The following is a 24,156-nucleotide window of genomic DNA, read 5'->3' as shown; positions in this document are numbered from 1 at the left end:
CCAGCATCGCAGCGCACGCACTTAACCACCAAGCCACAGGGCCGGCCCTCCCATCATGTTTTATTCTTGGTGACTAAATCTTTCTCCATATGATATAAGCAAAATGTTTGTTTCTTTTCTTGATGCATTAAAAGATAAATTGACACATTGGGGAAAAAAGAGACTCACAGGTTCTCTGCCGATAAATTTTTTATCTGCAAAAATCATACGTACAAAGATGTCACGTAGAGTGACAAAGATATTCACATTTTGTGCACTTCTTTGGTCACTTTTAGCATTTGGATGAATCACTCTTCACTTATGATTTTGGTGTGAACCTCCCGGCTCTTCACCCGCAGCTTGTTGACCTGGGACTCGGCAATGTCAGCCCGTTCCTCGGCCTCCTCCAGCTCGTGCTGGAGCTTGCGGAATTTGGAGAGGTTGACATTGGATTGTTCCTCCTGAGAATGAAGGAAATGCATTCATGAGGGGAAAAGTTCAGAATTTCTAGTTTGTTAGGTCAGTGGGTCTTGAATTTTTTTTTGCTTAAAAATGATCCACTCTAGTAAACCTTTATTTTTTTTGGTGAGGAAGATTAGCCCTGAGCTAACATCTGTTGCCAATCTTTCTTTTTTTTTTTTGCTGAGGAAGATTAGCCTTGGGCTAACATCCGTGCCTGTCTTCCTCTACATTATATGTGGGATGCCTGCCACAGCATGGTTTGATAAGCAGTGCATAGGTCCACGCCTGGGATTAGGTCCACGCCTGGGATCTGGGCCTGCAAACCCTGGGCCACTGAACTGGAGCACGTGAACTTAAACCAGTACACTATCAGGCCGGCCCCTCCAGTAAACCTTTTTAAAAAAAAACTCGAGAAATGCTTATTGAATTTTTGTTTATTTTTTTGGTATTAACTCCTCTTACGGGTCTTGAACTCATGGATAACAAGGATGGACAGGTGACATTTGTCTCCAAGATGTTCTAAAAGTTCTTCTTTTAGAACATCTAAACATCTTAGAGCTACTACTAAATATGCCAACTTTCTAGCCTCTTTTTTTTTTTCCAGAATCCTGAGAATCTAACAAGACCTTTTAAAAATGCAGTTATGCAGTCTATGTTATACCAAACTGATAGCCTTGAATATAAATTATTGCCACTTATTGCAGTTTAGAAATTAAGCAAGAAGTTTATTGTTTCCTAAAACAGTCTGAGTGGTCTCTGATTATTTTGAATATATAGCAGTGAATTTGAGAAGGCCAGTTCTGGTTTAGTCTCTAGCAATCATTCTTTTCTAAAAGGCTCTTTAAGAACTGTCCAAAATATGTCATTCAAATTTAGAACGTTAATAAAACTTAGAATCACTAAATAATAGAGTTTGAAAAAAACTTCACATCTTCCTCTTACAGATGAGGAAAGTAGGAGCTAGAGACAGGTTAGGTCTCTCTCTCAGAACTTAAAGGTCAGGGGAAAAATAAAAACCATAAATGAACAGAGGAACGAATTTGCGATATATAGGTATGTATATCCATACTCCCATACTTAGGAAATTGATATTATTTCATTGTTATTTCAGATGAATCACAGGCTGGGGAAATGAGATAAGGTGGAGGCTTGAAAATCTAGTGGTTTGAACAGAACTGAGACCTTCTGAGCTCCAGACTTAATATTTAACTGCTTACGTAACACTTTCACTTATGTATATAATGGTATTTCAAAGAATGTTTCCAAGACAGAATTCCTAGTTCCTTCTTGCCTGCAAATCTGTTCCTCTTTTACTTCCCCATTTTAGTGTTATCCACCTGGTTACTCAAGCCATAAACTTGATGAATTTACCCTTGGTTGCCTTTGTCTTGCCTCCCAAGTGTAACCTATTAGCATATCTTGTAGTTTCTACCTCCAAAACATATCTTGCATCTCTCCACTTCTCTCTCTCTGCTCCATTACCACCCTGATCCAAGCCACGGGACCACCCGAAAAGCCTTCTATAATGTCTCCCTGTACCCACTTGTGTTATCTGACTATCCATTCTCCACATAGTACCAGAATACTCTTTTTAAAAAACATAAATCAGGGCATGAGTGACTCAAAACCCTCCTGTGGCATTCTAGTGTCCTATTGTACTTAGACTACAATTTGGACTTCTTATCATGCCCTAGAAGACCCTGTGATCCGCCTCCTGCCTAGCTCTCCAGCCCAGTCTCTACTGCAATCTCCCTTGTTCTCTCTGCTTCTTGAACCAGCCTCTTTTTCCACTCAAAAGCTTTGCATTGGCTCTTCCCCTTCCCTAGAACATTTTTCCCTGGCTCTTCAAGGAGTTGGTTTCTTCTCATTCTTCAGATCTCCACTGAACCATTTTCCTTTGATCCTTCCTCATTTTACCCTTCTTTTCTTTCATCCCTTTAATTAAATTGGCTTGGACATATCTGAGGCTGGAGGCTGCTCAGTCACCCCAAGGGGTTCTGAACTCACCGCTTCCTCAGCTTGTCTCTTGTAAGCTTTCACCTTTGATTGCAGTTTATCCACCAGATCCTGGAGCCTGAGTATATTCTTGCGGTCTTCCTCAGTCTGAAATAATATTTTAAAGAGTGAGTTTCTTGAAAGTAGAATTACCATCACATTTTGTTGTACATTTGGTTTTCTGTCCCTTGCAAACTGGGGTTAAAACCTAGACAGGCCATTTTCCTTACCTGGTAAGTGAGCTCTTTTACTCTTCTCTCATGTTTGCGCAGACCCTTGACAGCCTCAACATTGCGCTTCTGTTCGCTTTCAACTTCTCCTTCAAGTTCACGTACCTGCAAGAAGATGGGCATTTTAATAACATTTACTATAGTCCATTCACTCAGTAGATTTCTACTTCTTCAAATGACCCATCGTGCTTCTTTTACTCAGCTTTATGTGTAGTTTTTGATGCCCTAGTCTAATTGTCCCCCGTAAAAGCTCTTGGGCAGCAAGGAATATCTCTTATTCATCTCTGTGTGGCCCACATCATCTAGCTATGCTAGGTATTCAAAATCGTGCATTGGAGTGGAATGAGATGGGATATATGCTGTTAGAAGACCCACCCTGGCCTCCAGTTTCTGGATCTGCTTCTTTCCGCCCTTCAGGGCCAGCTGCTCAGCCTCGTCCAGACGGTGCTGCAGGTCCTTCACCGTCTGCTCCAGGTTCTTCTTCATCCGCTCCAGGTGGGCACTGGTGTCCTGCTCCTTCTTCAGCTCCTCAGCCATCATGGCAGCCTAATTAGCAGTAAAGCAAAATCAGTTGAGGAAGCTGAGATAGCACATCAAGATTCAAGTTTGACCACCACTGTGTTGCCCTCTGCTCACATCAGTGATGGCCTTCTTGGCCTTCTCATCCGCATTGTGAGCTTCCTGGACAATGTCCTCCATCTCTCCCTGCAGTTGGGAAATGTCTGTCTCCAGCTTCTTCTTGGTGTTGATCAGGCTGGTATTCTGGTTAAAATATCAAATTTAGAAATATTAAGTACATGAGAGCAAAATTAGGATGCCCTATGTTCTAATGAACTCAAAAAAGCTTTAATTAAATTAAATAATTAGTATCCCTCCTTGTTCCAGAAATTATCTGAGTTGACAATGTATTTTTTTTGGGGAGGGAAGATTGGCCCTGAGCTAACATCTGTTGCCAATCTTCTTCTTTTTCTTTTTTCTCCCCAAAGCCCCAGTACATAGTTGTATATCCTAGTTGTAGGTAACAATGTATTTTTAAAAGACAGTCAACTCTGGATGTCATAGTGCAGATAAACAAAATTATTGTTAATCCAAAAATATTAAATATTTTAAACTTTATCCTCCACGAAATGTTATGAATAAATTTTTAGATGGAACTAAGATTTGAGCAAGAATTTCATTTTCATTCCTTTGTATTTTGTACTTTCTATTGTTATACTCACCTGGGTGTGCAGGAGCTGGACGCGCTCACTGGCATCCAGGAGCTCCTGTTCTGCGATTTTCCTGCTCCTCTCGGTCTGTTCCAGAGTGGCCCGCAGCTCCTCGATCTCAGCCTGCAGCAGGTTGGCTCTGCGCTCCACCATGGCCAGCTGCTCCTTCAGGTCCTCCTGGCCCCGGAGAGCGTCATCCAGGTGTAGCTGGGTGTCCTGTGGAATGAACGATCATTGAGACACCCCATTCTCAGAGTTGCAGTCACCCTAACCACCCTGGGACCATCTCTTGAACCCATTTACCTTGAGGATGCCTTGGGTGTTCCTGTAGTTCCTCAAGGCCTCAGCAGCCATGCGGTTGGCATGGTTCAGCTGGATTTCCATTTCATTGAGGTCTCCCTCCATCTTCTTCTTGATCCTGATGGCATCATTCCTGCTTCTGATCTCAGCATCCAGCATGGTCTGCATAGTCTCCACGACTCTGACATGGTTTCTCTTCAGCTGGTCAATTTCCTCATCCTTTTCAGCAATTTTCCTATCAATTTCAGACTTGACTTGGTTCAACTCCAGCTGGATGCGCAGGAGCTTTCCCTCTTCATGTTCAAGAGATGCCTTAATGACAGCAAGGAGTGACATTAGCAGGGAATGGAAGTGTATATATTCTAGAAATAGGAATTAGTTCCTACCTTTGTGCTGCCATAATACATCTTGATTCCATTGTTATTAAGTTTCTACAGTGTTTGCTTGTTGGTTTTATATATTTTTATCTCCCCAGCTAGATCATGCCCTTGAGGGCAGGGCCCTTAACTTATTCATCTTTGTTTTCTCAGTGTCTACCATAACTTCTGACATACGGTTATGTTAGTTGCATGCATGGTCAATTCTCCATCCTCTACACATCCTCCATCCATGTGTACTTAGTATACAGGCTAAAAATTATTTTTTTCTCTTGATTCATGAGTTCTTGTATTCAGTAGACCCTAATTCCTCTTGTAATTGTGTTAGAGTGTGATAAAATGTTTACCTCGGCCTCTTCTAAAGCAGCCTGAATTTCAGACTTTTCTTGCTCAATTTGCTTCTTTATTTTTTCCAGTTCATGGATACGTTTTCCTCCTTCTGCAATCTGCTCAGTGAGATCAGAAATCTCCTCTGTTGGTGAACAAAAATATAAAAATTTTTTCAATAAGGGAAAACATTCTTTCAAATCTTTTGTTAAAGAAAAGGTAACATGTACTCACGTTGTAAATTCTTATTTTCCCGCTTCAGGGTTTCAAGTTGGTCTAAGGATTCCTCATAAGCATTCTTAACCTTGAACAGCTCTGTGCTGAGTGAACGGGACTCCTTTTGGGAAGCTTCAAGTTCAGCATGAGTTTCTTCATACTTGTGTTTCCATTCTGCCAGGACCTGAGGTGCAAAGAATGGTCCAGAAATTTAGCGAAGAAAGTTTGATGGGATGAAAACCATCTATTCTGGCAACTCTCAAACAGCGTTGAGATGATCTGGGACTGAAATAATTAGGGTGAGAAGAGTAGGAGACCCCTCTCCTCCCCCACCTATCCATGGAGCAGGAGCTACTGAGAACAGTCCTCAGATGGTTTGAATAAGGCACACTGAAGGTGGCAGGCTATCCTTAATCATATATTGAATGCTGAGGCAGAAACTGGTGCAGAATACCTTATCAAAGTTCCTTTGCTTTTTGTCCAGGGCTGCACAGGCAGCATTAGTTCTCTCAACATCAATCATGAGGTCCTCCACTTCATTCTGGAGCCGCTGCTTGGTCTTCTCAAGGGAAGCGCATTTGGCATTCACAGCTTCTACGTGTTCTTCAGCATCCTGCAGACGCTGAGCCAGCTTCTTCCTGAAAGGTGAAATAAGGACGATAGAAGTGAATGGCCATCAGTAGAACTGAGTGTTTCGAAGTGGGTACAAGAGAGTGATTTCCAGAGTCAGACTCCTTAATGTTTTGCTTTCCAAGCTCGTTTTGTAGGCCCAGTTCTGTATTAGCTCATTCCCACTCTCCTACCAACCAAATACTGAAAACAACCCAAATTTCAATATCGCCATACTTCATAGTCTGGCTTTAAGGCCATCAATGATCAGCCCAAGCTAACATTTTACTCTTCAAGGTAGCTGGTTTATTCTTCCTTTATGGAATATTAATATCTTTCTTGAATTACTGTTATTTATGTCTTTTCTTCACTGAAATTTGATGTCTAGAGGGTAGAGTTTGTATCTTGCTAATCTTTGTATCCTTGTAGGCTGTCACACATATTAAGTACTCAAATGTTATATGAATTGAATTCAAATGAAATATACTTGATTTTGTCTGTCTAATTGTATCCTTTATTTTACTAGCTTTTCATTAAACCTTTAATAAAAAGAAGCTTTCTCAAATCAATATAAATTTTGCTTTGAGAGCTCCATTCAGAGTGTCTTCTAAGGCATCCACCAAGACATAATTCCAACTATATAGTTGTATATTATTCACCAAATAAATGATTAGATCTCTCCTTAAACTGTCTGTTGAATAAGTAGGTCCCTTCCTGTCCAGATTCTCCCTCTAACTTTTGATTGCATCAAATATTTAGTCCTTTATAAAACAATTTATTCTTTCTTATTACAGAATTTTATGTCTATTTTTTAGTCTTTAACAATATATTTCTTTTTTACCCTATAAATAGACATATTTTCACATCTCAAAAGGAGGAGCTGTGCTTTAAAGCCTGATTATTTGTTTCTTACATACCTATCACCTTGGACCAACATTTTTGTTAGTAGCTAAGAGGGAGGAGAGGCACAGGAGAATACAGTTAACTCTTAGTCTATCTATACCTGTATAGATAGAATGATGTCAAAAGTTACCCCCCTTTTAAAAAATAATCATTCAGCTTTCTCTCGTCTTACATCTTTTCTCTTTCTACCCTGTAGCTTGATTTCTTTCCTCAGACAACCTAGAGTATTTGGTTTTTTTGGTTAGCTTTATGTTCATGCATGTTTTTTCCTTAGTTTTTTATTTGTTTTGGGAACAATGGACATTTGCTCATGTAGTACTTATAGCAGATGCACTTTGATTGTTAACAGAGATATTTCCATTTTGACTAAGTCTAGAACATACTTAGCCTCCTCCAGCTCCTCTGTGCGCTGGATGGCATCCGTCTCGTATTTGGTCCTCCACTGGGCAACCTCACTGTTAGCCTTGGACATTGACCTCTGAAGCTCGGCCTTGGCTTCCTGCTCCTCCTCATACTGTTCCCGCAGCAGGTCACAGTCATGGCGGGCTGACTGCAGGGCATGGGCCAGAGCACTCTTGGCCTGAGAACATAGAGATTGGTGACTTAACTTTATATCTGTAAAGTGATATTTGGTCTGTAAGCTCCTGTAGGCAGCCAGAAGAAAATCTGTAGAAGTAAGCTAAAAATAAACAACCTCAAAAACAAGGATAGTGAGAACAACAACAAGTAGGGCTTACTTTTATCTCCTCTTCAAGTTGCCTTTTCAGTTCCTCGATCTGTTGTGTAAATGCTTGTTTGCCCCTTGAGAGCTGAGAAACTAATGAGTCCTTTTCATCTAGCTGGCGTGAATATTCACCTATAAAGACCAAGAACCAGAAAACTCAACCTTACTCTGATAACTAAAACTCTAAAGTACAAACTGGAGCAAGGAAAGGGAGCTGAGGCTGAAACATGATGGAGAGCATGGATTATAACAAACCACCAACATCCACTTCAACCCTGATGAGCAAATCTGTGTAAAAATGAGAAGTATGGAAAACTTTGAGGCAGATTACATGCTTATGAACCACACAAAAGATTTTGTGAGATATTTAACATTATTTGATCACAATAGAAATTGACGAAGAAACATGTGAAAAGAAATGTAAATCAAACCGGAAAACATTCCAGTGCTTTTTGTGTAAGGCAATAGTGTCATACTAGTGTACCTTCCATTGAAATTTGGTGGAAACAAAGAATTTATTCTGTGGAAAATAGGAGACTTTGAGCAATTCCCTCTGTAAGTAGAAGTGATGTTCAAAAGAAAATACTGGAAGCATTTTTATATTTAGAAACTATGAAGTATCCTTCCATCCCCAGAATGAGTTGGTTTATGGATAGCTAATTAGTTCCTAAACTAAATGGCATTTAAATTTGTCTCCAGTTCTTTAAGCACCATAATTCAGAAAGTACACTATGTTAAAAAGAGAGAAAAACCTTTCAGCACCGTTTTTGAAGTGGTTACCTGGAAGCCTTATCTCTTTAACATTTAATAAGAATACCAACTTTCTTTTTTTTTTGTACTACTAAATTACTAAGAGTAAACATGTATCGAGGAAGAGAAACTACAAGGAGCCTTTTGATTCTTTGAGAATACAATTCTGTTTTTCATAAAGTGTACTTATCACCAGTATAACAATAATAAAACCTTACTTCGAGCTTTGTTGTAGAAAGAACAATATTTGGATGCATATAAAAAAGTAAAGTTGTTTTCCAACACTTTGATTGCCTATTACTTTAATAGTCCAAATGACCCATAAAGCAGTTTCTATCTTGTTACCTCTCACTTGGGGAAGTGGAACTTTGGTAGAAAGTTGGACAAGTTGCTAGAGGAAGGAGTAAATGCAGAGACTCTCCAATTTGGATAATCAATCCTACAAACCTCACTTGAATGCTCCTGGGCTGGGTTGTAGTCCTGAGTATTTCCCTGCGAAACGGTGGTAACTACCAGCAGTTGGCAAGACTTCAGGAAAAAGACCAGAGTAAGCATTTTTGGACAAGCTATTTCATCACTACTATAATCTGTCATCTTTAAAGTGGGGATAACATTATACAAACTAATGAGGATAGTAAAGTAATAGCTTGTGGAAGCATTTTGAAAAGTGAGAATAAATTCTGTGAGGATACACTTTTTATTTGATAACGTTTTGATTAGAATGAAATCTGCCTTAAAATATTAGAAAACAAAAGAGTCTGGATCTCTTTATTAAAAACAACAACAACAACAATTAAAACCAAACAAATAAGAAGGAAAGAAAGAAAGACGTCCATGCCAGCGGTCAATAATGTGTTCATTATGAGTGGGTACCTCCCAGGGAGGTAATATGTGATTTCAGGTAACTCCATGCAGAGGTTTTCAGCAAATTGAACATCCAAGGTAAATTTGTCATTCAAGGTCAACACTGGTAAATAACCCACCTGCTTCTGTCTGCAGGCGCGCTCTCTGGGCCGTCAGGTCATTGACCAGCCTCTGCTGCTCTTCTTCCTTGCTCTTAAGTTCGCTCAGTTGATCTTCCAGAGTGCGGCACATCTTTTCAAGGTTTCCCTGCATTTAACAAGACATCTCAAGCAAGTATTTGGACCATAGAAATTTTCAAATAATCCAAGCATCCCACGGGAACTACAGTTCTCATATATTTTGAGAATAAACTGCCTTTACAAACAAAACGACTGAGTCCTTAGATTGTGATGGAAAGAGTAACAAGTTACATAGTCTAAACGTGCTGCCACTAAATTGCTTTGTGAATTTAACTGTTTACTCATTTGGCTTATCTGTGATATAAGAATAATGATGCTTGATTCAGCTCGCGAGATTTTTTTGGAGAAACAAATTATGTATTTGTGCTTAAGGGAAAAACAAAAAGCCTAATCAAGGTGAGGTGTTTTAAAAATCTCAAAATCTATAGTTGAGCTGTATTTTTTTACTTGAAAGAGCTTAAGTTTTCACTCTGCATATTCTTTGGGTATGGCGATGAGCGCTCTGCCCCATCACACCTGAGTTGCCCCTCCCTCCCGCCAGTCTTCTGCCTTGTGCTGACCTGGTCTCCTCCTGCCAGTTACTAGTGACTCTTGAAAGGCTCACTCACTCCTGTCTTACAGAAGTCTCTTTATGACTTAAACCACGATTGTACCTTGGCTTTGGAGACAGTCTCCATGTTACTAGCTAGGTCATCAATCTCCATCTTCATTTCACTCTTCTCTTTCTCCAGTTTCTGCTTGACCCTCTGCAGGTTGTCTATCTGCTCCCCAAGTTCAGCCACACTGTCCGCGTGCTTCTTCCTCAGGGTGGCTGCCGTGGCTTCATGCTGCAGAGTGGCCTCCTCCAGGTCCCTGCGCATTTTCTGGAACTCAGCCTCCCTCTTCTTGTTCATCTCAATCTGGGCTGAAGTCGCCCCACCAGCTTCCTCCAGGCGCTCGCTGATCTCCTCCAGTTCCCGGGAGAGGTCAGAGCGCTGCTTCTCTGCTTTGGCCCGGGAGGCCCGCTCTGCCTCGATTTCCTCCTCCAGCTCCTCGATGCGGGCCTGGGAGTGGTGAAAAGCACAAACTTAGCTTCTTTGTGTTAGTAATTTTTTCATGTTGAATTAGACTGATGGAAACCATGTACTTACCTGTAACTCCTTGATCTTCTTCTGCAGTTGCATTGCAAGGGCCTGTTCATCTTCAATCTTGCTTTGCAGATTGTTCATTTCAAACTCTTTTCTATTAGAAAAGCACTTTATGTCAGTCACAGAAATATTAATAGTAATTTCCCCATGATTCTTTTGTTCTTGCTGCTTACTTTTTAAGCTTTTCATCAAGTTGCTGTTTGTCATTTTCCACATCCATTGTGGATTCTTGGGCCAATTTTAGGTCTCCCTCCAGTTTCCTCTTTGCTCTTTCTAGATCCATCCGAATTTTCTTCTCTTGTTCCAAAGATCCTTCAAGCTAAAAGTTAATAATCCGTGAATACAGTTCCTGGAATGTTACCACCTTTTTTCCCAGGTTGAATTTGCAAACATTTAACTCATATCTAATCAGGAAATTATTTTGATTTTTCTTTGAATTAGGCAAATTTTTATCATTGATTCCATTCTGATTGCTATTTACCTAGGCCAAAGATTCATTATTTAAAAGGTGAAATGCAACTCATTACCATATTTTTACAGTAGATGACTAGGAAAACATCGCGCTTTCAATATCTCCCCACTGGAATCCATTGTGATCAGCGCTTCACCCCACGGGATGGACACCATAGCAATATTTCCAAACCATGACCTTTGTCAATTCTTCTCTTACTCAGACATTTACAGTGGGTTCTCTATTCTGTATCAGATCCTGTTTAAAGCCAAATTTATCTTTCACATTCCTTATTCAAAATCCCCTTTGTTCCTGTGAGAGAAAGCCTAAGGGATCGTTATTGCTTCTTTGCTCTTATTCTGCTCCCTGTATAGAGCACCCTCTGTCTTCTTCATCTTGCCATAGCCTCTCGCCTTTCAACCCCAGCTAAAGATCCATATTGTTTGCTTTTCTTGGTGGACTCTCTAACCTTCTTTTCCCCTAATTCTTTTTACCTATATTGTCTGTTACTCACAACTAACTTTGATTTTTTTTACTTCTTGTGTATCCCTCTTAGTCCTTGTAGCAGGGATGATGTCCCATACCACTTATTCATCGGAAGTGCTTGCAAAGGACTCATTACATCATGAGAATGTGAACTCATGCTTACTTTGTTGCAAAATAAAAAATAATTTTTTACACGATGTAAGGCTTACATCATCCACTTGCTGCTCTAGCTTGGTTTTAGCTTTGGTCAAGGTGTTGACTTTGTCCTCTTCTGCCTGCAGGTCATCCAGGGTCTGCTGGTGGGCCTCTTGGAGGGCCTTCTTCTCCTTGGTCAGCTTAGCGATGGTTTCATCCAGGCCTGCCATCTCCTCTGTGAGGTTTTTCACCTTGAAAAATTAAAAAGAAATGATCTCTGCAATAAAGCAGCTTAGTTAGATGGCAGAACGTCTATATGGGATAGCAGAATGTGATTCATACCTTATTTTCTGTGGCATGTTTCTCCTTTTCAACCTTGGCCAGTGTCAGCTCAAGGTCATCAATGTCCTTCTTGAGCTCTGAACATTCGTCTTCCAGTTTCCTCTTCTTGGCCGTCAGCTCAGCATTGATCTCTTCTTCATCCTCAGCTCTCTCAGTCGCCTCCTTGATTTTGGCCTCCAGCTGGATTTTGGTTTTAATCAGCTGGTCACATCTTTCCTCTGCATCAGCCAAACTGTCTGCTTCCTGAGAATGGACAGTAGATGCTTTTAGATTTTAGTTCTCTGGACATTTTCAGATTTTATTAAGATTTTGAAACCAAACAAGTGAATTGTGTTTTAAAGCCCTAGGTTAATTTTCATTTGCTTTCCATCATTTGGGAAATATTTATTAGGCACTTATTATGGCACTGGAGATTAAAAAAAAAAAAGAAATTTAAGTCATGGTTCCTGGTGAAATTATGATACAATTATATTTGCTAATGATGAGGTTCAAGGCACCCTATCCCAAAATATGGCACCTTGGCATACTGGATATCGTAAGCTGAAGGAGTCTGAGAAAACGACAGAAGCAGGAAGCCCACTCTGATCTCCCCTCACCTTTCTTCCCTGAAACAGGTCATAAAACTCCCATGTGAAAGGTACCCTTTCTGTACTAGGAGGAAAGAAGACATTTTTATCACCAGAGATGGGGAATTGGGGGCTGAGAAGGCTGTATAAAGAAACCTTTTTAAACTAACCCTTATCCTCCTAGTTATTTCTTCACCATTTAGCACACCTAGCCCAAACCCCTTTGTCTTGTCAATTCTTCATAAATTTATTGTTTCTTTGTCTAGAAAGTATAAAAGGTTCCTTTTCTGGTCACTTTTTGCATCTTCATTCTCTTGTGAAGGTTCCCATGTATATGTAAAAATTCAATAAAATTTGTATGTTTTTCTCCTGTTAATCCATCTTTGTCAGTTTAATTTTTAGACTCAGCCAGGGACCCTAAGAGAGTTTAGTAAAACTTTTTCCTCTCTTACATGATAACCTGTGTTTAATATGTTGGCATATAATTTCAGATCAGTTAGTTTTCTTTAATACTTTTTTCCAGAAAAGTTTGGTATGTGAAAAACAAACAAAATGGTGGGGTATCTAGCAAGTTGCTGGGGGGAGGGGTAATAGCAGAAAAGTGACTTAAAGAGAAGACATGTCCTATAGTGATAGAATAGCTGGGAATTAAAGGGAGCAGCTGGACGAACTAAGGGGAACGAAGCTTGTTAAAATGGTGGTGCTTAGAGAAGTGGCAAGCATGTTTCTCATGAGAAGAAATAGGAGTTGGAATATAAACTCTGTGAGGGCAGGGACTATGTCTCTTCCTCAAAGTTGTATCCTAGTGCTTGAAACTTCATCAAATATTTATTAAATGGATAGTTGATAGGATAATGTTGAAAAGAGGTCATACTGTACTAAAAGGAGAGGGGTATGCTTGGATCAAGCCTAGATACCTGCTACAAGTATCCCTTGATTCTTGAAGGTGTAAGGAACCCCTCCTCAATTTGGAAAACCTTGGTCTACATAAACTACAAGGAAAGTCACAGTGCCAACCTAGGTATTTACAATTAATCTTTCTTTAAATTTTCTAGTTATGTGTCCAAAACCTATACACCCAATGGAACCAACAGAGATTCCCTTCTGAATTCAGAGAACTAGAGGGTAACCATTAATGTCTCTATAGTAGATTTCAGTGGCAGCAACTAAAATTCTATTGTCATTTGAGTCACAAAAATGGGTTTGACAGTGGAGTTTGATCAAATATTTCTTCCCAAGCCTTGGGATATTTATTGGGACATCAGAACAAGAACATCAATCCTATCTCTCATGCTTTGCATAAAAATTGACACTATTTGTAGAAAGTATTGCCATTATCCTTGCAATGATCCTAATTTTTCAGGTACTAGGGAGTTTCTAAAGATAGAGTTAAAGGGAAGTTGCCAGGGGGCCATAGATGTAAAAGTCCAGAATATTCGTTTCAAGTTAATACGTTTTCATCACAAAGTCTCCTTCCTCTTCACTGTCAATATTGTTCTTTGTTCACTGCTATGGTTTGCATTTTTCAGTAGAGAGAATCTTAGGGAGCAAAGATCACCTTATTTCCTGCCCATATTCTGCTAGGAAAAGCAATAGAGGGAAAGGAAAAATGGTTTTATTTTCTCCTTCTCAAGAACAAGGAATCCCACCACAGTGCTTCTTAGTGATGTTGTATATGAGATTTTATAGAACATTCCAAGAAGTTGTGAATTAGGAAAGATTGACGATCAGTTCCTAGTACGGTGGAATTTAGACTTTCCCCTAGCAAGCGCTGAACTGAAATTTTAGCATCAGATTGCAAGAAATGGGTTCTGATACTCACAGCTTGAACCTGGAGTTGCAGGTCATTTTTCTCTTGCATCAGAGCAACCATTTTTTCTTCCAGCTCTTTTCTTTTGGCCTCGGCCTTTGCAAGGCTTTCTTTGGTTTTTTCAAATTCTTCCTTCATGTTGGCCATCTCCTTCTCTGTCTCTGCACTCTTGAGGAGGGGCTTGATTTTGAAATATAGCTTCATCCAGGGCCAGTGCTTCACATTCATGAAAGCACGGACGTTGTACTGGATGCAAAAGATGGACTCTCTGTGATAGGAACAGAAATATTCAAAGTCAGGTTATAACAGGAAGCAGAATTAAAATGCCTAGGCTATGAGGTTTAGTAAAGTATTCCCATTAATACCTTCTTTCCACCATCTTCTGGTACTCCACTCTTGCCAAGAACCCTCTGCACCTGGCCTGGGTTCGGGTAATTATCTGGGCCAGCTTGTCATCTCGCATCTCCTCTAGGAGCCCCAGAAGACCAGCTTTGAAGAAGACCTGTGTGTGGACAGAGTTGCAGATCAGAAACTTTACATAAACTTCAAAGGGACAAGGATAGCATCAGGCAGACTTTAGAGAATACTACCTTGGTGTGACCAAATTTATACTGGGTGTGGTCGATGTCAATGGACCCAAGGAGCTTCTCAGAAGCCTTCTTGCTATCGATGAATTGTCCTTCGGGGATAGCACTTGCGTTTAATACCTTGTATCTGTTTAAGCCAAACAAATAAATGATATAGCTGTTGTCACCAACAGGAAATTCCTGCCTAACTATAGAAACAACATAGCCCTTGTAGTCTAACAAACATAAACAAGAAATCATATCTACCTCTTTATATATTCTCTGTGTATTCAAAGGGTGTCAAACTTTTGGTATGTCGTTACAGAGTCTGTTAAATTTGTTTCTCTTCTCTTCAATTTTAAAAGAAGTTATAAAGGATTCTTTCATTGAAAAATTAAAGCAAATGACAAAAACCTCTTAAAATAATTCACAGTGAGAAAGTCTGACCTCTGTTTGAAGTCTGCGTAAAGGATCCTGCTTGGGAATCCCTTCCTGCAGATGCGGATGCCTTCTAGCACACCATTACACCTCAGCTGGTGCAGGACAAGTTCATGCTCCATGGCCCCTAAAAGGAAGAATACACACACCTTATTTCATGGTCTAAAACAAACACACTGGAGCTCATCTGGATCTCAGAAGTGTCTTACCGGGAGTTTTGGTTTCATTGGGGATGATGCACCGTACAAAGTGAGGGTGAGTGCTCCTCAGGTTGGTCATCAGCTTATTCAAATTCTCCTGTGGAACCATTTGAATATTTAGTTTACAAAACGCACTATTTTCATACATTCATATTTACAGACATAATCATCACAATGCATGACATTGGTTCAATTCTAATGAATAGTATCCAGATTTGAATTTGCAAAGGGTTATCTCTGGAATTTCCACATTCCCAACATGTCCTTCTAGTTCCTATTTTTGTGCATTATAAACATATTTTTCTACTAGCTGTTAAAGATGTCCTTCGCTGCTGTTGAATTTTCTAGCATATGTTGTAAATTTAGTGACATTTTATACATCTGGAAATACTCCACCCATACTCTTTTGCCTAGATAAGTGGTCTGGTTTTACAAATAATTCAGTGTCTTTTCCAAATCTACCATTTCTTTCTTTACCTGACTTTCAATTGTATCTGCTTCTCTAGCACATACTGATTCCTTATCATAGTTACAGAGTTGTGTCCTCCTGCTGGTTCCATAGAAAGTGGCCTTTTAGTGCCTCATTCTGGGAACGGGCAGAAAACTGACAGCCATATTACTAAGTGTGAGAAGTTTTCCAACCTATGAAAATCCTGGTTTTTCAGAATAACTAGATCTTCAGTTATTATAATGAGATTGTTGAAAGAAAAGTAAATTTTCATTAAAAAGCTTTTTCTTATTGCATCTGGTTTCTTATTTCCTTCTTTTAGCTCCAGTTCCCACTACCATTCTTCTGTCCTCAGCTTTCAAAACTACTCATTTCAATTCTATGCCAGTGTACACCAGAGCACCTACATCATTTGTAGACTCTCAAAGTCTCCAGCAAATCTCATGTTTTGCTTAATCCCATCCCAGTAGGACCTTTTAAGTGTCAAATTATTTCATTTTTCAGCCCCCAAATTGAATTTTACGATCTGATACTAACTTCTGCAGTTCACTCTCAGCCTCCTGATGTCTGTGTCCTATCTACTGAGATATCTCTGCCAAACTACCCCAAACCTCCCTGAGCCTCAGCTCTGCCACTAGCCACTGAGCTTCTTCTTGACTCACATCCAGTTCTAGAATCCTTACAAGATTACATCCTCTTCGCCACACAATAAAGTAAAATTTAATTTCCTAAATCTCATTAGAGACAGAAAATGAAGTTTGTACCCTAAAGAGCGCAGACACGGTCTGGAAGGAAGAACCCTTCTTCTTACCCCCCTTCTTCGGAGCAGCATCTAAGTGGGGGGCAGGGAAACACAAGCAATCATCATACAGGCTTTCTCTGATTGTGTTTTATACATTAAGTAAAAGATTAATTCTATTGAAAATTACCTGCATCAGCAGATGCTGTCCCAGAGAAGAGGAGAGCCAGAGTTTTCACTGAAGACTTCTGGTACAGCCCGACCACGGTCTCGTTCAGGGGATCCTTGTTCTTGTCAAGCCAGCCATTAATGTTGTAGTCCACAACCCCGGCATAGTGAATCAGTGAGAAGTGGGCCTCAGTTCTGCCTTTGACAAGCTTGGGCTTCTGGAAATTGGCGGACTTGCCAAGATGCTGTTCGTACAGCTTGTTCTTGAAGGAAGTGTCTGTGGCCTTGGGGAACATGCACTCCTCTTCCAGGATGGAGAAGATGCCCATAGGCTAAAAGAATAAAAAGAAACAAATGCCATTTGAACTTTGTCTGCTTGTAGAAATAATATGTAACATTAGGATCTTATTTGAGTAAATTCATCCTTTAATTCCTTATAGTCAATGAAAACTCATGTCTTTGTTGAGAAGTTGTTCATTTAACAAATATTTCTTGAGTGCCTTTCAAGATGCAGGTGCTGTGTTGTGCTCCCGGATATGATGGAGAGTAAGATAAATGGAGGGCATTGCTCTTGTGGAGTTTGTGTCTTTGCCCCAAAGGCTTTAGAGCAATATTTCTCCAAGTGTGACTGGCAAACTAGTAGCACCAGAATCACTTGATGAAAATGCAGATCCCAAGGCTCCATCCCACACTTACCAAAAAGTATTTCAAGGAGTGAGATTAGGAAAATCTGCAATTTTATTAAGTACTTCTGGTGAGTCTTGGGCACAACTGAAGTTCGAGAACCTCTGCTTTAGAGTACTAGAAATTCATATTTCAAATGCCTGTCATAATGAAACCAAGGATGGCAAAGAAATAAGAATTAAAAACTATTTTCATCAACGCCCTTTTTTGAGGAAACATGGCTTTAAATATAAGGCTTGCCTTGCAAACTGTGGGGCTATGTAGAGTTCTGGACTTTATAGAAAATATTCAGTCTCCTTCTACCAGAGTACCTATCTCAGAGTGGGCAAAAGAAGGAAGTTTTCCTATTTTGTTTACAAATAGAAATGTTTTACCATTTCTATACCAAGGTTTTATGCTTTTAATTTAAGTACTGTTCAGCAGTTTGATCTGCGATCTGCAAAAAGCAAGCGAACCTTCTCGATGAGCTCAATGCAGGCAGCAAGGTCCATCCCGAAGTCGATGAACTCCCACTCAATGCCTTCCTTCTTGTACTCCTCCTGCTCCAGCACGAACATGTGGTGGTTGAAAAACTGTTGCAGTTTCTCGTTGGTGAAGTTGATGCACAGCTGCTCCAGGCTGTTGAACTAAATAAGTAGAAAATACAAATTAAGATTCATCTTATAATAAACGCTTCTCTTGGAAAGGGGCTTTTCTTAGTTGGTTAGCCTAACTGCTCTTCTAGGATGGTGTGGCTTCGTCCTGCCTATAGCAAGCCCCTTTCTCCCTCCTGTATCTTTTTTGCGGCTGCTGGCTAGAAAGTGTCATGACACTTGTTGGAACTATCTCTTCAACAGGAATAAACAGGCTCTGAGTGATGCTTTACTATGCAATAAAATAATTGTTTGGTTTTTGCAGTATCTATTTTTGTTGATCAGAGCTTTCTTAGTAGTTTCTCTCTTTATCATTATGCTGTATAACTAGCTAAGTTCGCTCCATCTGACTGTTCTGGTCTGTATATTATTAATAATAGGAATACCAATTCAACAGCTAACATTTGTTGAATATTTACTACATGCTAGACACTGTGCTAAGGGCTTTGTATGAATTATTGCATGTAATCGTCACAGCCACCTTTTAAAGGTGGTATAGTTTGCACCTTCCTTGGATGGGGAAACACTCTTAGAGAGGTGAAGAACCTGTGCAAGATCATGCTAGGAAGGGCCGGGGCAGGGGCTCCAGGCTCCAGCACTTTGGCAACAGAGCCAGAGTTGGTAAGCCTCCCAGAACTTGAGGAGATCTGCTCTGCCCCACTGTTCAAGACACCTCGATGTAAACACGATTGGGAGTGGTTTTGTCCAAGAGCAGTATCACCATACACAGAAGTCACAGAGGTTCTACAACACGATGAACCTTGCAAATGTTATCCTAAGTGACAGAAGCCAGTCACAAAGGACGACGTATTCTCTGATTCCATTTCTATGAAATGTCCGGAATAGCCAATCCATAGGGACAGAAGGCAGATTAATGGTTTCCAGGGATGGGGGAGGGGGAAATGAGGTCACTGCTTAATGGGGATGGGGTTTCTTGTCAGGGGGAGGAAAATGTTCTAAATCCATTGTGATGGTTGCCCATATCTGTGAATGTACTAAAAACCGCTGAATTGAGTACTTTAAGTAGGTGAATTGTATGTTATGTGAATTATATCTCAGTAAAACTATTATTTAAAAAACTCAAAGAGGTTGCAAGTTTGCACTGTCATTAGTTTTCTTATTTGAAGACATGTGGATTGCTCTCCCTGTTCCTGCTTGGTGCAGGTTATTCCTCTCTTCCCATGTGGGTTGGGAATTTCTGGAAATCTCATCCTGTGTCTGTCAGTCCACTCTTAGAGAAAGGTGTAGAAATGTGATTTGAGGATCAGACATCCAAGACTGCTGTCAGGTAGAGGACCTGGGTAACCTTGTTTCCTAAGCTATATGGGAGGTGTTCTTTCTTAGGCAGATGAATTTGAGTTTCTTTACAATGCCATTTCCATCTTCTATTCCTGGATATTGCAGGGCAGATAGGAATCTCAAAATCTTTTTTTGAATTTGTCATTGTCTTCTCCAGTGCCATCTTTGCTGCCATTGTCGCCCTCATCACCTTCTTTATCATTTACTGAGTGCTGACGATGTGCTTGGGGACTGTACTTAGGGCTTTAAATTCAGAAATCTTGTAACTGCCAGAAAGATCTTAGGAGTGAGTGTGTTATCTGGAGGGCTAGGTGCTCTACATACAGGTGCTAGTTGAATTTGCCCAATGGTTGGTCAATACCATTCCTATTATCCAGGTTCACATGGGTAGGAATTGACAGAGGTGGAGTGTGAGTCCAGATCTGTCTCAGCCCAAAGTTCCTGCCCTTTCATGGACTTTTGCTTTTCTTTCATGTGTCAATTTAATTTGTAGTGCAGCTATTTTTCATAGACCTTTTCTAATATGGAGTGTGACAGCAAGATTTATAAACTTTTTCTGCTACAAAGTTTCTGCTAACTCACGTCAAAGATCTCAAAGCCAGCGATGTCCAAGACTCCGATGAAGTACTGTCTGGGCTGCTTGGTGTCCAGCTGCTGGTTGATGCGGGCGACCATCCACAGGAACATCTTATCATAGACGGCTTTAGCCAGAGCACCCACGGCATTGTACACCTTGAAAGACAAAGATATATCTCTTGAGGTTATTGGAGGAATGTACAATGCTTGTGTCCCTGGTGGTGAATTTGAATTATGCACCTACCTGCTCTACAGTCTGGCCTTTGGTGACGAACTCATTGCCAACCTTGACCCTGGGGTAGCACATGGCTTTGAGCAGGTCAGCAGAGTTCAGACCCTGAAGATAGGCAGCCTTATCAGCAACTGCAGAAACACAATTCAGGTACCCAACATGACCTACTGTGGGCTTCACAATCCACAGGGGCAGAGTAGGGAGTGAATCATTTCATAGAAAGTCTGTGTGGGGATAAATTTGCGTCTGTCCATCAGAAGCTCAGTTGTAAAGGAGGCATGAGTTTGGAATGGACATTTTGCCTGTATTTCTCATTAAACCCACATGGAGGTTCATTTGGTACCTTCAGTGCCATCTGGCTCCGCTTGCTCCTCACGCTGCTTTTGCTTGAATTTCATGTTCCCATAGTGCATTACTGCCCCTGTGAGCTTATAGATGGACACTCTTTCATCAGAAGTGAAGCCCAGGATTTCAATGGCGCTCTACCAGGAGAGACAAGAGGATGAACGTTACGGCAGAAGACTGTAACTTTTTTAGGACAATTTATACTATATCCTTAACCACACCTACAACGGGTTGTTACTGTGTTCCCGTATATAAAGTATTTTTAAAGAAAGCTGCATCTGTAACTTACATCTGTGGCCATCAACTCTTCTTGGTCATCAATGCTAGGGACTGTGATCTCCCCTTGGCTGACATAGGCATAGTCATATGGGTTGGTGGTGATCAGGAGCATTTCTGAATACACGGAATTCAGAGTATGTGTTTTATGTTAGAAGATGTTAATAAAACGATTAACTTCTGGCTTATAAATTTAAGCTCTTTCTTACCAATTAGTTCTGGCTTCTTGTTAGACATGATCTGATAAAAAATATGGTAGCTTCTTTCTGCCTTTAGCTGGAAAGTAACTCTAGACTTCTCCAGAAGATCTGCAATGGAAAGGAGACATTGGATTAGGGTGAAAAATTATCAAGTTCCTGGAGTGATTTTGGAACTTGAGGTCATTAGCTATATCTCATTGGCCCCTTGAGATTTCAGCTGAATGTTCTCATGAGGTTCCACATATTATGTTTCTACAGACACCATTGCAGTTGCTCTTACTACCTCTAAAAAGATACTAAAGCATGCCTGAACCAAAAGATATTCATTTCTCATACAGAAGATCCTTGACATTGGGGACATAATTGATTCTTGATAACCTCTTCCTTTTTAGGGTCTCTACTCCCTTTATAATAGAAGGCTACTAAGAGCAACATTCATCAGGGCTCAGACTAGGAAGAAATCATATATATTCAGTCTATAGGTAACTCATTTACCCCCTAGTGTTAGTTTCTTATTAGAACAATTTGAGATTCACTCTGAGGCTGGAATACTTCAGACAAACCCAACATCTCCTGGCAGTTTAAACGGAATCATAGGCTCATGACTGAAGTGGAATAAGCACACAGTGGACTGTGGATAAGACTGGCATTAACCACGGGCATGTTTGTCAGCAGACTGGTGGTTCACAGGCTCCAGGCTCAGCGAGAGCTGCAAATTTTCGTCCAAATCATCATTCGTCATTCTTGGATTCTCTTTAGAAGGTTCTGTTACTCACATGTTTCTATATCAGCAGAAGCCAGTTTCCCCGTGGTACCAAAGTGGATCCTGATGAATTTACCCTTGCAAGTAAAAAAGATGATCTTATATACAAACCTTAAAGCACACAAGAATGATGAGATTGAAATAATAATGCAGACATGCTTCCCCTGGCATTTAGGGCTGAGAAAACCCCTCTGTGACCAAAAGACTTACAAAACGAGAAGAGTTGTCGTTCCTCACGGTCTTGGCGTTGCCAAAGGCCTCCAGTAGGGGGTTGGCACTGATGATTTGATCTTCCAGAGTCCCCTGCAAAGGCAAGAGCAGTCCTCACATGTGGGCTCGGGAACTTCTTACCTGAGAGCCGGAGTCTGACCGTGGCAGTCAGACTCACCTGCATTTTGCCAGTAGTGGGTTCCTCCTTCTTCTTCTCCCCAGTGACTGCAATTGTTGCAAAGTACTGGATGACTCGCTTGGTGTTCACAGTCTTCCCTGCACCAGATTCTCCACTGTCAAACAGTGACCAAACATGTGAGAAAGTAAGCTATATGACAAGTGAAACTACTTCCACCATCAGCATTTACTGCCTTTTGCATCTATCTTTATACGTCTTTGTCAGAGTCTCCTAGATCTTTCTCTTCAGCTTACATATTATTCCTATTATTTCTGTTGCTTTGCTGACGGGAAGTAGAGAAATTTATTCATTATTCGTGTAACACGTATTTCTTGAGTGCTTAAAATGCGTGGGCTTGCAGGGTTCAAAAAGCAGCCGCTCAACAACTATATAGTAAATGAAACAAGTAGTAAAAACCTGTCTGAAGCAATGCAAGTGTTCTTCAGCTTCCTTAGACTAAAGACATGGCCCAAGTTAGGTCTTTGAAGGAATAGACATTCCTCAAGTAGGCCTTAAAAATGAACCACCGGTAAGATTCCCAAACTGCTCAGCCTTCAGAAGGCTTTTTGTTGCTCACTGCCCTGTACCAGGTCTGGCTGTGCACAGGGAAGGGGTTTTATGTCTTCTACTCCCAGGAAAGTTCTGTGGAACTGTCAAGACTGGGCTAGCAAATGATGTAATATAGGGCATTGTTGTTTTACATTCTGATGCAATCTAAACCCTACAATAAACTGTAAACAATATCTAGTTTCAATCTGATCATTGCACTGCTTTAGTATCGATGGGGGCGTTAACTAATTTCTTCTTTTGGTTTGTCATTTTCCCAGTGAGAATCAAAGACTAGTAAGTCTCAGAGTAGTAATACGTACGTGATTAAGATAGACTGATTCTCCCGATCTAGAAGAAAAACAGTGGACAATCAGCATATATATCAGTTATGCAAAGAAAACTTTCTATAGGGAAACAGTTAGGGCATTGAGTTTAAGTGTCTTTTCAATGGAGTTTTTCAGGATATTATTGTAAGGTTATATGTCATATAATTCTTAAGCCTCTTAAGTTGGGGAAGAGAAACATGAAATGTCATTTCTTAACTTCTTTAAGCCCCACAGGGAGTGTATCCTTCTGGTTTAAAATAAAGAGTTCCTTCCAAAGCCAGACACATTCCCTAGTTGTCATCTGTAGATTTCAGTGGCGTGGCTTTCTGCTGATTAATGCATGTAATTGAAAAATGAGTAATAAGCTTAGGGTTTAGACTATAGTTTAATAGGTTAAAATAGAGGTAATCAAGCCAAGGTTCAGATTTTGTTTTGACGGTATATATCTCTCTGTGCTTTAGTCACCTCTTCTGTACAACCAGGGTGTTGGATTCACTTATTTCTATAGGTCTTTTTAGCTTTGACGTTTTGTGATTATAGGTGGTAATAAAAATGGTTGAGCCACTCACCAGTCAGCATGAACTGATAGGCGTTGTCAGAGATGGAGAAGATGTGGGGCGGGGCCTCCTGGCGCTTTTTGCCTCTGTAGGCCGTCACCACCTCGGCGTTATACACTGGCAACCACTTGTAGGGGTTGACAGTGACACAGAAGAGGCCTGAGTAGGTCTGCCCGAAAAAGAAAACAAAAGGAATATAATTATTTCATGGGGACCTTAAAAATCTACTGTTTTTCGAAAATATCGACTACTGCATGAGCAGAAAGCCATGAGAATGAACTCACATAGATCATCCAGGCTGCGTAACGCTCTTTGAGGTTGTACAGCACGGCAGGCTCATGCAGGTGTGTCATCATGGCCATGTCCTCGATCTTGTCATATTTGGGAGGGTTCATGGGGAAGACTTGGTCTTCTTTCACAGTTACTGTCTGTCGGGTCAGATAAGAGAGGCCCGGTCAAAAAATAAGTGTCAGCTAACCTAACCCCAGATGAGGCACAGTCGAATCATCTCAGATGTTTTACTCACAGCTCCAGCTTCAGTCTTGGCTGTCACCTTCCCTCCTTCCCTGCTCTGCACTGTTGCTTTCACAAAGGACTCCTTAGGGTCCACCACAAAGACTGATGTCTTGGCATCAAAAGGCTTGTTCTGGGCCTCAATTCGCTCCTTTTCAGACTTTCGGAGGTAAGGAGCAGCCTCCCCAAAAATAGCCATTTCCTGGTCTGAACTCAT

The 24,156-nt window shown here is 40.6% G+C and overlaps 1 protein-coding gene across 1 annotated transcript; it reads right to left on the bottom strand.

The window, feature by feature from the left end:
* Positions 1-287: 287 nt before the first annotated feature.
* Positions 288-24,156, bottom strand: LOC101408049 (myosin heavy chain 1). The gene is made up of 38 exons (XM_087440166.1): positions 23,953-24,156; positions 23,711-23,854; positions 23,439-23,595; positions 22,864-22,891; positions 21,995-22,109; positions 21,817-21,909; positions 21,620-21,683; positions 20,853-20,951; positions 20,657-20,760; positions 20,366-20,504; positions 20,035-20,153; positions 19,797-19,946; positions 17,739-17,909; positions 16,622-16,931; positions 16,457-16,524; positions 15,254-15,341; positions 15,054-15,171; positions 14,631-14,754; positions 14,406-14,542; positions 14,053-14,308; positions 11,665-11,907; positions 11,397-11,573; positions 10,424-10,569; positions 10,254-10,344; positions 9,777-10,166; positions 9,064-9,190; positions 7,344-7,462; positions 6,990-7,186; positions 5,549-5,732; positions 5,113-5,278; positions 4,899-5,023; positions 4,178-4,486; positions 3,887-4,090; positions 3,303-3,428; positions 3,042-3,212; positions 2,667-2,771; positions 2,449-2,544; positions 288-440 (listed from the first exon to the last, which is right to left on the bottom strand). The coding sequence occupies exons 1-38, from the start codon at positions 24,154-24,156 to the stop codon at positions 288-290; spliced, it is 5,817 nt and encodes a 1,938-aa protein (XP_087296292.1).

The sequence above is a fragment of the Ceratotherium simum genome, chromosome 16 (assembly GCF_057802395.1).
Source record: "Ceratotherium simum simum isolate JZ-2026a chromosome 16, ASM5780239v1, whole genome shotgun sequence".
In the NCBI taxonomy this organism is placed as follows: domain Eukaryota; kingdom Metazoa; phylum Chordata; class Mammalia; order Perissodactyla; family Rhinocerotidae; genus Ceratotherium; species Ceratotherium simum.
The sequence above is the reverse complement of the archived record's forward strand: the minus strand, read 5'-3'. Positions and strand labels throughout refer to the sequence as shown.

Bases quoted from the DNA above. Each gene is read 5' to 3' on its own strand.
- LOC101408049 (XM_087440166.1), bottom strand. From the start codon at position 24,156: ATGAGTTCAGACCAGGAAATGGCTATTTTTGGGGAGGCTGCTCCTTAC. The intron at 23,596-23,710 runs GTGAGTTCATTC...TTTTTCGGGCAG, and splicing joins ACGCAGCCTGGATGATCTAT to ACCTACTCAGGCCTCTTCTG. The intron at 22,892-23,438 runs GTGAGTGGCTCA...TTTTTCTTCTAG, and splicing joins CTATCAGTTCATGCTGACTG to ATCGGGAGAATCAGTCTATC.